The sequence below is a fragment of the Argiope bruennichi genome, chromosome 2 (genome assembly GCF_947563725.1).
Source record: "Argiope bruennichi chromosome 2, qqArgBrue1.1, whole genome shotgun sequence".
NCBI classification, from domain to species: domain Eukaryota; kingdom Metazoa; phylum Arthropoda; class Arachnida; order Araneae; family Araneidae; genus Argiope; species Argiope bruennichi.
The window spans coordinates 75,616,434-75,629,960 of NC_079152.1; the positions used below are offsets into that span (position 1 = coordinate 75,616,434).

The 13,527-nt window shown below is 29.2% G+C and overlaps 2 protein-coding genes across 2 annotated transcripts in view; both read right to left on the bottom strand.

The window, feature by feature from the left end:
- LOC129962042 (uncharacterized) overlaps positions 1-996 on the bottom strand; it is a 36,016-nt gene extending 35,020 nt beyond the window's left edge. The window contains exon 1 of the mRNA XM_056075730.1: positions 581-996. Coding sequence (XP_055931705.1) covers positions 581-674 — 94 coding nt within the window. The 5' untranslated portion in view covers positions 675-996. The remainder of the gene's footprint in view (positions 1-580) is intronic.
- A 5,253-nt stretch (positions 997-6,249) lies between these two features.
- LOC129961836 (gamma-interferon-inducible lysosomal thiol reductase-like) overlaps positions 6,250-13,527 on the bottom strand; it is a 30,915-nt gene continuing 23,637 nt past the window's right edge. The window contains exons 6-7 of the mRNA XM_056075417.1: positions 11,970-12,038; positions 6,250-6,740 (exon numbers count right to left, since the gene is read on the bottom strand). Coding sequence (XP_055931392.1) covers positions 6,669-6,740; positions 11,970-12,038 — 141 coding nt within the window. The 3' untranslated portion in view covers positions 6,250-6,668. The remainder of the gene's footprint in view (positions 6,741-11,969; positions 12,039-13,527) is intronic.

The following is a 13,527-nucleotide window of genomic DNA, read 5'->3' on the forward strand; positions in this document are numbered from 1 at the left end:
GAATAAAATAATTCGGCAAGAATTCTAAAAGGTTAAATATTATATGTTCATAGTTCAATTTAAAAATAATACTGAATGTTTTATTAGCAGTAATAATATTTTCGATTTTAAAACGTAATTTAATTAAATTCTTTAATATATGTTTATTTGTCAATTATTTTTAATTTTCATTTCATACAAAATGCTACAGTAGATATACAACTCAACAAGCAAAATATATATTTATAAACAAATCAATATTAGGGTTGCTAGGAAAATTATTCTGCTTGTTTTTTTGGGTTATCATATTGGCGAGAAATTCAGGAGCACATTAAACTAGGATTAAACCGATTATTTTTGTAGTGAAACGCGGAAATCAATATAAGCGCATATTAAAATAATGTAAGTATGAGAATTGAGAAATTACGAAAAATAACGAAAATTTAAAAAATCGCTTGATTTAAATATATAATAAGAAAGAAAATGTCAAGACAATTTCAAAATTTAATTGCACTAAGATTAAATTCAAAATAGAAATATTAAAAGACAAATAGTTATAAATTGAGAATGTAAGTAAATGATTTATGAAAATACCACCTACTTTTTTCTTCAATTACTTCTGGGCTACTTTCAACGATTGTGAAGATAAATAAAGTCACAAATGTTGACCAAGCGAAGTCCTTGATAAGTTGCATTCTACTAGAATATATCTATGAATTACGAGGAATACCTTTTAATTTTCACTAATCACAGATGTGTGAATAACAATAAATGCTGAAAAATTTTAGAATAGACGTATTCCTTTAAAAGTATCATGGCATATATTCGACAACTAGAATTTTTTGTTCATGAATGAATCACGGGAAGTCCATAATCACTTTCTTCTATATAAGATGCTAAAGAAGTTAATTGTCTTATCAACCGTTTTTTCAATAAAAATTCATTGAAATATAGAATGAATTAAGATACAGATTTCGTCACTCGTTTGTCACACAGTTTGAAAGGAATGATGTTCTGTTTTCTTTTGTTATCAATTATTTTTTTAAAGAAATTTTTAAAACGGATATCACACCGTTGCTACTGTTACCTTATCTCAAAAGCTCTAGATAAAAAGCAACAACTCTATTCCTATCCTTTTTCCTTTGTCATGATAAATACATACAATGATAATGCCAACTGAAAGTGCAACCAAGAAATTTAATCATGTTTGAATTTACTTTTCAACGTGATGGCTTCGAAGCTGTTATTTGCATCTCAGAACGACAGAAAATTTTTCATTTCTGCATTAATTTTAGAGATAAAATCCTAGTATATTCTTTTGATATGAAAACTGAATTTTGTATTCAAAGATAATAGAAGTCAAGAGAAGAATTTTTAAAAATAAAGTAGTATTTCTCAGTTACAATTCATGATTTCACATTATAATGCAGTTTTTCTTTATTTAAGTTCTTGCCTTACAAATTGACTACATCTCCTAAACGGAGGATATATATTATTTGGAACTTTTATTATTATTTCAATCCCTCTAGCAACTTAAAGTGTATTTGATATATTGAAACATTTCCAAGTAATTTTTGAGAGTTTTAAATTATTTAATGCTTTAAGGAAATCGCAAATTTAAACGCTAAAACTTCAGTAATTTAATGCATATGTCAGACGCATTATTATAAGCGAAGGAGTTAAAGTTACTGATCTGTATGTTTTTATGTTGTCTGCATTTTGTCTTGCCTATATTTTCTAGCGCCAAGATCGATGCTACAGTAAATTATATTTACAAATACCAAGACACATACAAGAACACTCAATAGTTGAGATCAGAATATCAGTCTTCAAAATCAGCCTAAGTTGTTCCTCTCGTAACTGTAATATCCTACAGAAACAACTAACCACGCTTTCACAAAGAAAAATAGAAATCAAAACCACAGGATCCAGACAGTAGTTACAGATTTTTAATCCTACAATTTTTGTTTATATGTTTATATATGTCATATTCCAATGTTATTGATCAATTTTTATCATCTCTCATTTTTTTCTTCTTGTTTTCTCTTCAATTAGAAATCTCTATATAATTTACCCACATCTAACGGCCTCAAAAATGTAAAGAGGTTGCGTCTGTGAACATCAACATTTCTCTGTAAGTTCAGCCTATTGCCACCATTTGTTTCTAAGTATTCTTGTTCCCTTCATTTAATTATTCCTTCGCCAAAACATTAAATATAGCCGTACAGGATTTGACACCCATGGGATTCTCTGTGGAGATCTCTGGATGGTTTATCGTTTTTTCTTCTTTCACCTTGTTCTCATCCAACTGGTTAGATAACTTAGTGTTATAGGCACTGGGGGCCCAGGATGGCATTATGTTTTGTATTACGATTTCCCTGGTGGCATTATGAGTTCGTGGATTGACAGTAAGTAAGTGTATTCTTTCATGGAGAAGGGTATACCCTTGCCAATGTCGTTGCGTTGGCTACATCCCTACGACGGATTATACTTCTTACGGGAAGAATTGGTACATCATTTAGTAATGATTATTTTATAACTAACCTCAGTACTAATTTTCCTTCTCTTAATGGCAAGGGCGGATATGGACTAATATTTTAAGTGCGATCAGGTTCAAGAATATACTACTGAGTAGGGAAATTTCCTGGTGGTGGTGGTGAAGTTCAATAAAAACCACGAAATCGGCCGAAAATAAAGCGTTTGAGATTAAATAATACCATTATACGCCGTATGACTTTATTTTAATTGCAAATTTAGAATTGATATTTTCGAATTTCGTTGTTTAATTTTGTAGGAAGTAAAAGGAAGTATGAGTGCAAATCATTGTGCTTAAAGCTTCCACGATTGGCAACCGCCAACATTAAATTTAACCCAAGATCAGAAGGAATGAGTAATTGAACTTAATTCTAAAATTTATCACGACTGTAAGTTAATCGAAGCATTTCAGTCAGAAGTCTTAGATATTTTACTTATTTTTCATGAATATTGTCCACGAAGAAAGTCCATTCGCTGATTGGTCTGTTGGAATGTTTTTTTCAACAGAATATAATGGCATTTATATCAAATAAATGTCTTTAGTATGTTTTACACTACAAAATTAACATTGTTTAACTGACTAACATTTCATAAACGATAAGAGAAGATTCCATTCCTTTATATATTTAATTTTTTTTTCCAAAATAGTTTTGTTTTCCGTAATGTTGCTAATGATAATACTACTTCACGGTATTAATAATGATTAATCTATTACATGATAAATTATTTTTATGAACACCAAGTATAATAATTCAATACTATTAACTTTGCATAATTGCGAAGTTTTGTTGGATGGAATAATCTAGGTTTTCTCGTAAAAAAATAGAGAAGACAATATTTAAATTGATGTATTTTTTCCCACAATTTTATCCAGATTTACAAATTTGTGGTAAATAATACATATCTAGTTTCGATGTCTCAACATTTATATTTTTGAATCATTACATTCTCACATATAGACAGGTTATTAACCATTCAACAATTTAGTTCAAGATTCGGAATAGTTCATTTTGTTAAATTTCATTTGTCTAGCTTTTTGTTTTGCTTCTGAGCTATCTAGTTCATTACAAATAGAAACACAGACTGTTGCATAAATAATAACAATCAATATGGGTGTTCATTAAATCTACACTTTACTACTAATAAAGATACATGTGCATGTGTGTGTTTGCTTTCTAGACACATTTACAGGCTACCAAATTAGCACATATATACTTTGGAGGGTGGGAATATGCATCTCGGAGAGGTAATTTTGAATAATTATTTTTGAAATTGAACTAAATTTTGGCGTTTCCCCGCGATAACGTCCGAAAATATTATACAAAATACGATTTTTACATCATTTCAAAATGTGAAAAATTGTTTTTTAATGTTAGTAATTTAATAGTCATGCGAATTTTTCTTAAATTTTGGTAGTAATTTTTTTTTCTTAGTTTCCAACAGCATATTACATAGTTCCCATTAAATTAAATCGTCTCAATTGTTAAATCAAATATTTAATCGTCTGATTTTTATCCCTTATTGAAAACTCTAGAAGAAGGATTCTGTTTGATATCTCTGTAGTTCATGAGACAAAACAAAACAAAAAGTGAATCTGTAATACTGCGAAAAATTAGTTGATAAATGAACCGGGCATTTACGTTTTTAATAGCGATATAATGTCTGAATTTGGTCTCCATCAGAAAGGTTCATGCACACAATACATCGAACTTAAGTAAGAGAATTAAGATGGCTTTAATGCCTGATAATTAGGCCGAATTATGGACATGAAATTGTACCTAATTAGCTATAAATCAAATATGATCAATATCAGAACCAGTTAGTCGCTTGAGACGAGTAGTCAAAAATAAATACATGGCTGTTCACACTTTTATAGAATTTACAGAATTATTTTGCATATTTTTTTGTTTCAAATGTTCAGTTTGACAACTCTTATTTTTTTAACAATATTTTACTATCTAAATTCCATGATAAGTATGCCTTGTGCAGATCAGAATTTTGGCCCATTATAAATATGCCTTTTGTAGACTTTGTCCCATACTACTTGTGCGATTGGATAATGCACTTATTAAAAATTCAGAATTCTTTGTTTGATACAGTAAGAGCGATAGGATTACCAGCGAAGAACAGCAAATTCTTATTTTATTTCTTTTTAAAATATTATCAGTGAATTTTCATGTACGGCTGCATTTTTTTTATCTTTATCTACTAGTTAACCGAATTATGGATAAAAAGATAGTAATTTAGATTTGAACACAGGGGGTTTAATATGTTCTGATAGTGTATGGAGTTGAGTTTTCCATTTTTTTTTACTTTATTATTAATGAAATTTATTTTGTTATTCTAATTCAGTTTCGTTTTTAGCAATTCTAAACTATCTATTTCAAAGCATAAAGAAACAAGCGTCATTTATTTCTTTAATGGATAGAAGTTTTCTATGAATGGAAATAATATAAATAATCTCGGATGATCTTAACTTCGAATTCACATTAATCTTTTTTTTATTAAATATTACTGGCATGATTCGTTTATACACTGAAATTCCAGAAAAACTAGAACACCAATATTGATAGAAATAATCACAACAGTTCATAAAATATTGCAAAAAGTAGTTTTGAAACAAACTACCAATTCTTTTCTGGAATATTTTGTAACTTGAGGTCTAACTACAACGTTTTACTAACATGTTAACTTTTATAAACACATGCAATATAAGACCAATGGATAATTTTTCATGTTCCCAAAAATATCGAATTAAAAAGATATTGAATTTTTCAATTTTTTTTTAAATCATACATCTGACTGACAATCTGATTCGTACATCTGATTTTGCGCATAAGATTTGTGAAGTAATAACGCACGGGAGCTGCAATTTTAGTATCATTTCCGAAAAGGTAGCCATGGTTTTATTAATTATTCAAAATAGATGAGAAACATTAATCATTTGAGAAAAATTGCGGTAAATAGGTTTGAAATTTCATTCAACAATTGTCATCGGTGATGTATTCCAACGCCGTTATTCTTACTATTCTTTTGTATAAAATTGAAAAAAAAATGACTCATAATAGCTTTTATATTTTAATTTTACAAGTATAAATTTAGAAAATCCACATTTAGATATGTCAATGAGGCTAATGTTCCATTTGTCTCCTAAATAATCATTTATAAGGCATAACAAGAATACAGGGTGGTTACAAAGTAGATCTTCGCGAATGTCACTTTCAATATATTGTAAAGACGCTTATAAAGTTTTGAAATAAAATCATTTACTTAAATAAATTTCAATGTAAGCTCCAATGGTAGCTCGAAGGAAGTTAAAGTGGCATTCCAATCCTCGCCTTGTAGTGTCCAATATTTCAGCTTTTACACAAGACACAGCATCTGTGTACTTAACTTTCAGGGTATCAATATCTTCAACTGGCGTTGAAAACACTTTGTGCGATCCCATAATTTGATATCGAACATAACGGCCAATTTGAATTCATGCAACTGAAGAACACTTGGGATATTTCTCCTTTCTTTGACGCCATTTTTGATAGCAATCGAATGTAAAATCGCCATATCTGCACGAGTTTCAAAATATTGCCTAAAAATATGTAAGGACACGAATATTCCGCATTAAACATTTTGAAACATTACATTCAACGGTTCTTTTCTAATCAAGTAGATTTTACGACGATTCTGTACTTTCTTCTATGATAAATGAATGGAGTTTATCAATAACTACACATTAAGAACTTTCAAACAAACATTTATTTAACAAATGAAAAATAGTGAAGGTAAGAGAAACAAAACAATTATTAAAAATTCAAGTATTAACAAATCGTGTATTATTTGAAATAAGTTAAATATTCCAATGAATTTCTTAAGAAATTAACAATCTATAGCAGTCTACCTTGCACTTGTTTAAAACAGAACAAGGTTACAAATTATAAGAAACAGAAAAACATAAAATGAGCATTTTTTATCTATTGCAGTTATTAAATTGATTTATTAATCAATTAAATATCAAAGAATTCTATGTCATTAAAAATAGTAGAAACTGTGCGTAGTATTAAATCAGCTTTTTATCATTTACACTAAGTATAATTACATAAAAAAATCACTTTATCAGATAACGCGCGTCAAAACCGAACTTAAATGTTATTCATTCATTATAAGTAGTTGCTCCTGAAAGTTTTCCAGATGTTCCATTTGTTTCTCCTGCAAGCTTCTGGCTTTGGCTCCTGAAAAAAAGACAGATTTAATATTAGCACGTAAATTTATTTTGAGAAGGAAAATATCTATACAGCCAATTTATAATACATAAAATGCACTCCCGAGTATTCGATTCACGATTATCCGGCCTAACTTTCTTTTATCATAATTGAATAAGGAAGACAAGGCGTTGCATTGGCAACATTGCCAAAGCACTAGACGCAGACATCTGATACAATCCTCCGACGTGTCGTGTGCAAAATACAAGCTGTGACAGGAAAAGAGCAGTGTTCTGCTCGTTGTTCATTGTTTCGTCAGTATGTAATAGACCTCAATTGTTACTGCTGTTCCTGATTACAACTGCACAATACGTATATTATTCGTAAATTGTTCTTGGGGTATACTTATTGTTTTTTTAATAAACCACGTAAAGATTTCAAAATGGATGATAAACGAAAAAATAGTTGTAATGACTATGGAGGAGAAATTATGCGCTATAGAGCGACTAGACTCTGGCATAATAGTAAAAACTAGCAACTGCTTCTATGATTCACCGGGCCACATTCACATTCTACTTGGTTTGAGATAAAAGGGCTTAGTACTCAATAAGAAGCGAGAAAATACATATTTTAACAGCATATTTTGGTATAAAAATAAAATGGTACTGATGGGCAAGGAAATAAATTTATAGAGCTCCGACCTATCCGGTTTTTTATTACCTACTCTTCCGTCACATTAGGCCGGATACTCAAGAGTGTACTGTCATTGGAACTAGGCCTGTAAATTTCAATATCTGATCTGCATAGATAGTGAATTTTCCTAAAGATAAATAGCAACATGAATCAGCCATCATTAGACAGTGTGCATCTTGTTTGATTGCATGTGTCTAAGAGCGTTGATTGATTGTGAAATTTAAATGCAATAAACATTCGGTTGTCTACACAGGTGCGTTGCATTGTACTGGAGCGATGAACAAAAGTCTGGGTACTATGATAGTGTAGGAATAAACTTAATCATAACCAAAAATCCTTTTTTAAAATTTACCTCATCATAATTTGTAAATAATGTTTTATAAATGGTAGCTTAAATAAAATAAAATTTATCGTAAGCGATTTATAATATCATTTACTGCTATCCTAGACGAAATCACGATTATTATCATTACAAACTACATATATGTAATGAGTTAGTGGTAGTTTATATAATAAATTAGTGGTAGCGCTTTGCGCTTCCAACGCACAGGTCCGAGGTTCAATCCTCGGACTGGGAAAGGTCGACAAACTGAGGACCAAGCATGCTTGGGAACTAAACACTGGGGGGTCCGCGTTAGGCTGATGACCTAATCGGGACATATGCCTTGCACCCCAAGGTTCTCGGTCAAGAAAGCAGATATGGGCACTTAAGGCCTTGGCCCACATGGTCTGTCGTGCCACTGAGTTTAGTTTTTCCCTCTTTAATTACAATCTTTTAGATTTCCATTTCTATAACTTCGATTTCTCGTATTCTCGATTTCAGAATAGTTTCAATAGCAAATACATTACTTTCTTTAAAAATAGCACTTTTTCATTGTTTAAATAGCAATGATTAGTTAGAAAATTAAGCTGTTATCGGAGACAAATATTACTTTTATACTTTTAATTAATACTTTTGGGTCTTCAACAAAATTATCAGTTTCTTTTGAATTTCAATTTTCCTTTCAAAATTTTTTTAACTTCGCCATGCTCATGTTTAGTGAGCATTTCTGATCATGGTATGAGGTTTCAGAGCTGTGTAAGCACAGAACGGAGGATATAATTGATGCAATAAATTTTAATCATGGATAGTATTTAAAAATATACAGAAGGAAATTTGAAACACTCGATACTATCCCATAATGGTTGGGTAATGGTTAATAATATCCCATAATAAATTTTAATCATGGATAATATTTAAAAATATACAGAAGGAAATTTGAAACACTCGATACTATCCCATAATGGTTGGGTAATGGTTAATAATATCCCATAATAAATTTTAATCATGGATAATATTTAAAAATATACAGAAGGAAATTTGAAACACTCGATACTATCCCATAATGGTTGGGCAAGGAATTATTTCAAGTTTTCAGATGAAACGTTTATTCAAGCTATTCTATATATTATAAATCATTGAAACACATTTCAACATAAATCATATATGGAATATAACCTATAAACTCAGTGGCGAACAACTGATGCATCTGCACTTTTCAAGACTGTTATAGTTGAAAGAGCTAAAATTAATAGTTTTGAGGCGTAGAAAATTATTAAGAAAAATGTTACGAATACAAACCGCCACTGTTCCAACAATGAAGCAGGTTACAAATTATTGCACAGGGGAAAAAGGAATGTATTTAGATGGAATTTTATATATAAACGAAAATAAATATAGTTCTGAATATCGAATAGAGCAAAAATGAGAAATTAAATTATTTCTGTCAAGGGAAAGAATAAATCACAAATAGAATTTTTAAAATATCCTAAGCTTTGTATTTCGGGCATGGGTTAGAAGCTTAGTTTAGTTTAGTTACATTAATGTCCGGTTTAAAGCAACACTAGGACTATTTTGAGACGATCTCGTAATTTTGAACCACGGTCAGATGATGCGGACGACATTTGAACTGACACTCATTTCTCCAAATTTCCACGCCACATCAGCGAGAAGATACTCGGCCCCGACGGATTTAAACGAGCACCAGATACGCTTATACAACGGTTCTTTGGTGGTGTATGGACACGAATCTGGAACCCTTCGCCTCTGAGGCCGAGACTTTACCACCAGGCTACTGCGGCCTGGCAGAATTTCGAATTCTCGATCAATCACACTTCATATGAAAATTCAGGATTATTCTCCCCTCTAATATCTGGTGTAATTTTATTCCCGCGCTAAAAAATAATTTTGTTTATACATTAGCAATTTAAATTGACTTTTTCCATTGGCAGCTTATTACTGAAGCTTTAATTATGGAATTTCCATTGTAAATAAAAATTTAAAGCAATTTAGATGGGTATTATTTCGTTGTTATTGTTTGGGTTGAGGCTTCTTACATAAAAGCCTGCATTCATTAAAAATAATTCCTTTGAAGTATATCATCATGAAGCTACAAATGAAACATCTTTATTGAAACCAAACGATATTATTAAAAAACAAAACGGTTGAAATGAAAGTATTGCTACACTTCTCTGAGGAATAAGTAGAAAAATAAACTAGTGATGAATTAGCTCAGTATTTTTCAGTTATTCAGTTATTTTTTTCACTAAAAAATATGCATAATGGCGATATTATTGGTAAAAATTGTTGAGTTGTTTATCCAAAACTGGCTATTTAAGCTTATACCAAGAAATGTTATTAGATAAGTGTTGAAGCATGTGATTGGAAATTTTAACACTGGTTTTCCTCATTTATGAAAAAAGCTTTTAATCTTAGAGTAAAATTTTACGTTAAAAAGTTATACATATTAAAAATACCTATAAAATGGGGTATGGAGAGTAATGATAGTTGTTGATCGAATGAAGCTAATTTAAAAAACGTCAAAATTTGGATATACATAATTAATTTGAGTGAGATATCCAAAAGAGTTATATAGAATTGGATGATTGGTAATAAGTTTATTACCTAGGTAATATTTTGTAATTGCATTGCATTTTTTTCAGGAAACTATTAGTTTTTAATCGATTAGTTATGGTTTGAGTCTGCGTGGACAGTATGAATAGAAGAGATTTCATCGTAAAGGAACAACATTTTTATTTCTACTCTATATTTACATTTAAAATACACAACAAATAATTTTTTAAAAATTTCTTAAGCATTGTTCCAATGTGCATGAGATTTTCTATCATCATTTTAGTCAGTTATTATGTGACAATGAGATCTGACATACTGTTAAGATAAATAATAACAGTTGGTCAAGATGGTTACATCTTCTAGAATATTTAATATCGTCGCAACGGAAACAAGTATAAACCAAGAAAGCAAAACAACGAAGAATACCATTAAAAATTAAAAAAATATATTTTTTCCTAATTTTAATAAATTTAAAAAGTTGTACAGAAATAAAATTTGTAACACAGAAGCGCTTATATTTTAAAATGATGTAAAAAATGGCTTTTGTGCCATAATAAGATACAAATTCATAAAGAAGAAAACTTTAAAACTTTGATTCATTTATGATTAAAATCTTGTTTTAGTGAGCACCTACTACTCGGGAAGTAATTAAGTAGCGAATTTGGTAGCTTTAGTTCAATGGCTTACTCTTTACAGTATTTTGAACATTTTTTTTTTCGTCATTCATGTCTCATTTTATAAATAGTAGGCCAACATTTGGTAACTTTAGATTCAATAGTTTGCCATTTACACTATCTTGAACGATTTTCTCGACTTTCATGTCGCAGTTTATGAGTAGCATGCCAGCTTTTGGAAACTTTAGATTCAATGGTTTGCCCTTTATAGTAATTTGAAATTTTTTTTTCATCATTCATGTCGCAATTTATGAATAGTATGCCAAACATTTGATAATTTTAGATTCAGTGGTTTGTCATTTACACTATCTTGAACGATTTTCTGATCATTCATGTAGCAGTTTATAAATAGTATGCCAACATTTGGTAACTTTGAATTTAATGGTTTGCCCTTTAGTATTTTGAACATTTTTTTCCATTATTCATATCGCAATTTACGAATAGAATGCTAACCTATAAACAGCATCAGTTTTTAAGCTATCCCGATTCGTAATTATGACATGTTTTTGGCTACGAAGCGACTCTTATTTCGGTTTATCTGCATTAATTAAATAAATATTAGGATATTTATTAGAAAATTATTTGTATTTGTGTTGCTATAACACAAGCATTTATAATTCGTCTGCATTACTATTGCTATTGAATTCCTATTTTCCAATGAATGGATTATATTAATATTGGAGCCTATCCAACTATCTTTTTCTGCTTTTTTGGAGAGTTTAAACGTCATTCATTATCTGATATTCTAAGCTATACGAAACTGAGCTTCGATGAACGAATTTATGACAAAATGAATTTATGACTAAATAATCAGATTTTAATTTTTATATAAAATGAAAGCTATCTGAAATAAAATGTCCCATTCATTTTTCTTGAATACGATGGAAGTTAAAACATTGGAATATTTAGAGATATAAATTTAAATTTGCTTTCATACTTTGAAATAAAATGAACATTTGTATGCTTGTGCTAAACATCAATTTTTGTAAAAATACTTACGTTGAGTTCATCACAAACGACTGACATCAAGTTTTCAGTTGCCCTGTTGTTGATTTCATTACTTCCTTTCTGCAAGAAGAAAGAACACGTTTAAAAATACATATTTGCATAAATTATGAAAGCATTACTACTGACGAAACTACTGATTGAAAATTTTCATGTATAAGGAGTTTTTTTATAATTAGATATTTTTATAAATAAGAGAATGAATATGATAACAAGTTAATATAAAATTTAATCATAATCATGAAAGTAGTCATTAACTGGATTTATTATACATACGAAACAATTTTACGCAAAACACACAACAAATTTAAAACACAATTATCTGTTTTGTTTTGTTTGTTTTTACTAAAATATAATAAATTTCAAAATTGGACAAAAATTAATTCTTTTTTTTTTCAAAAATATAAGTTTATAAATTATAAAAACTAAAATAATTATAAAAAATACGAAGTTTTTATTAGAAAAATACTTTTCATTCATTCAAGGAGAAAATTAATTTTTTAATGCTCGCTACAGTGACATTATTTAAGGCAAAACTATATAGATATATATATATTTCTTTTTTAATAAAATCCAAATACATCCATATCAAAATGGGTAGGATTCATATGATTTTAAACATGGAATAAGTTTTCTATGCTATAAATAGCTGTGACAGAAATAATTACGAAAATTAATGAAAAATGCTAAAATTAGTAATCGTAATAATTAATCTTTCTTATTACTAAATTATAAGAAAAATATATGAAAATTACTAAAATTAGAAAAATGAAAAAAGAATAAAAAGGAAGGGCTCATTATGAACAATAAGGTCATTTATCGCAAATAAAAAGTTACAACATTAAAAAGGTAATTATGTCAAAGCAAATCAAGCGAATTTTGTAGTTTTCAGATTAAAAAAAAAACAATATTAAGCTTCAATTAAATAACTGCAATTGAATGAAAAATTGCACCATTTTTCAACTGAAAGAAAAATGTCATTTTTAGTCTGTTTTAACTTATTTATATCAAATGTAGATTTGTAAATATATTTATATTTGAAATAATTTCCTTTAAAACTGGTCCTGTAAATCAACCAATTTTAATAAATATTAAACACATTTCTTGGATAATCATAAAAATACCATTCATAAATTTCTAAGTACTAAAGTAGAAAAATTATGGATTGCTTAAAACATTTTAACCACGAGAGAGTGTTGTTGCGTTGTATAATTATCGATCCAAAATGGATATGTGGCATTTTTTTAAAAGATTTTTTTTTTTTTGTTGATTAGGAGGAAATAAGTCTGCATGCACAAGGTTTCTTCATTTCCTACTTTGACTCAGCAGAAAATAAGTGGTTTACTGAATGAGCGGAAACAGTCTCAAAAATGGATTCCAGTAATGCAGGAGCAGATGTTATTACGTGATAAAGTGATGTTTTTGTTTCCTGTGATGAAAACAACAGTTTTTCCCACTATTTTTTTTAACTGAATATGCAATTTCTGTCCATATGTTATTTGAATGAAATATCTTCGCAGAGAGTGATATATTATTTTTGTCTTAATATGAA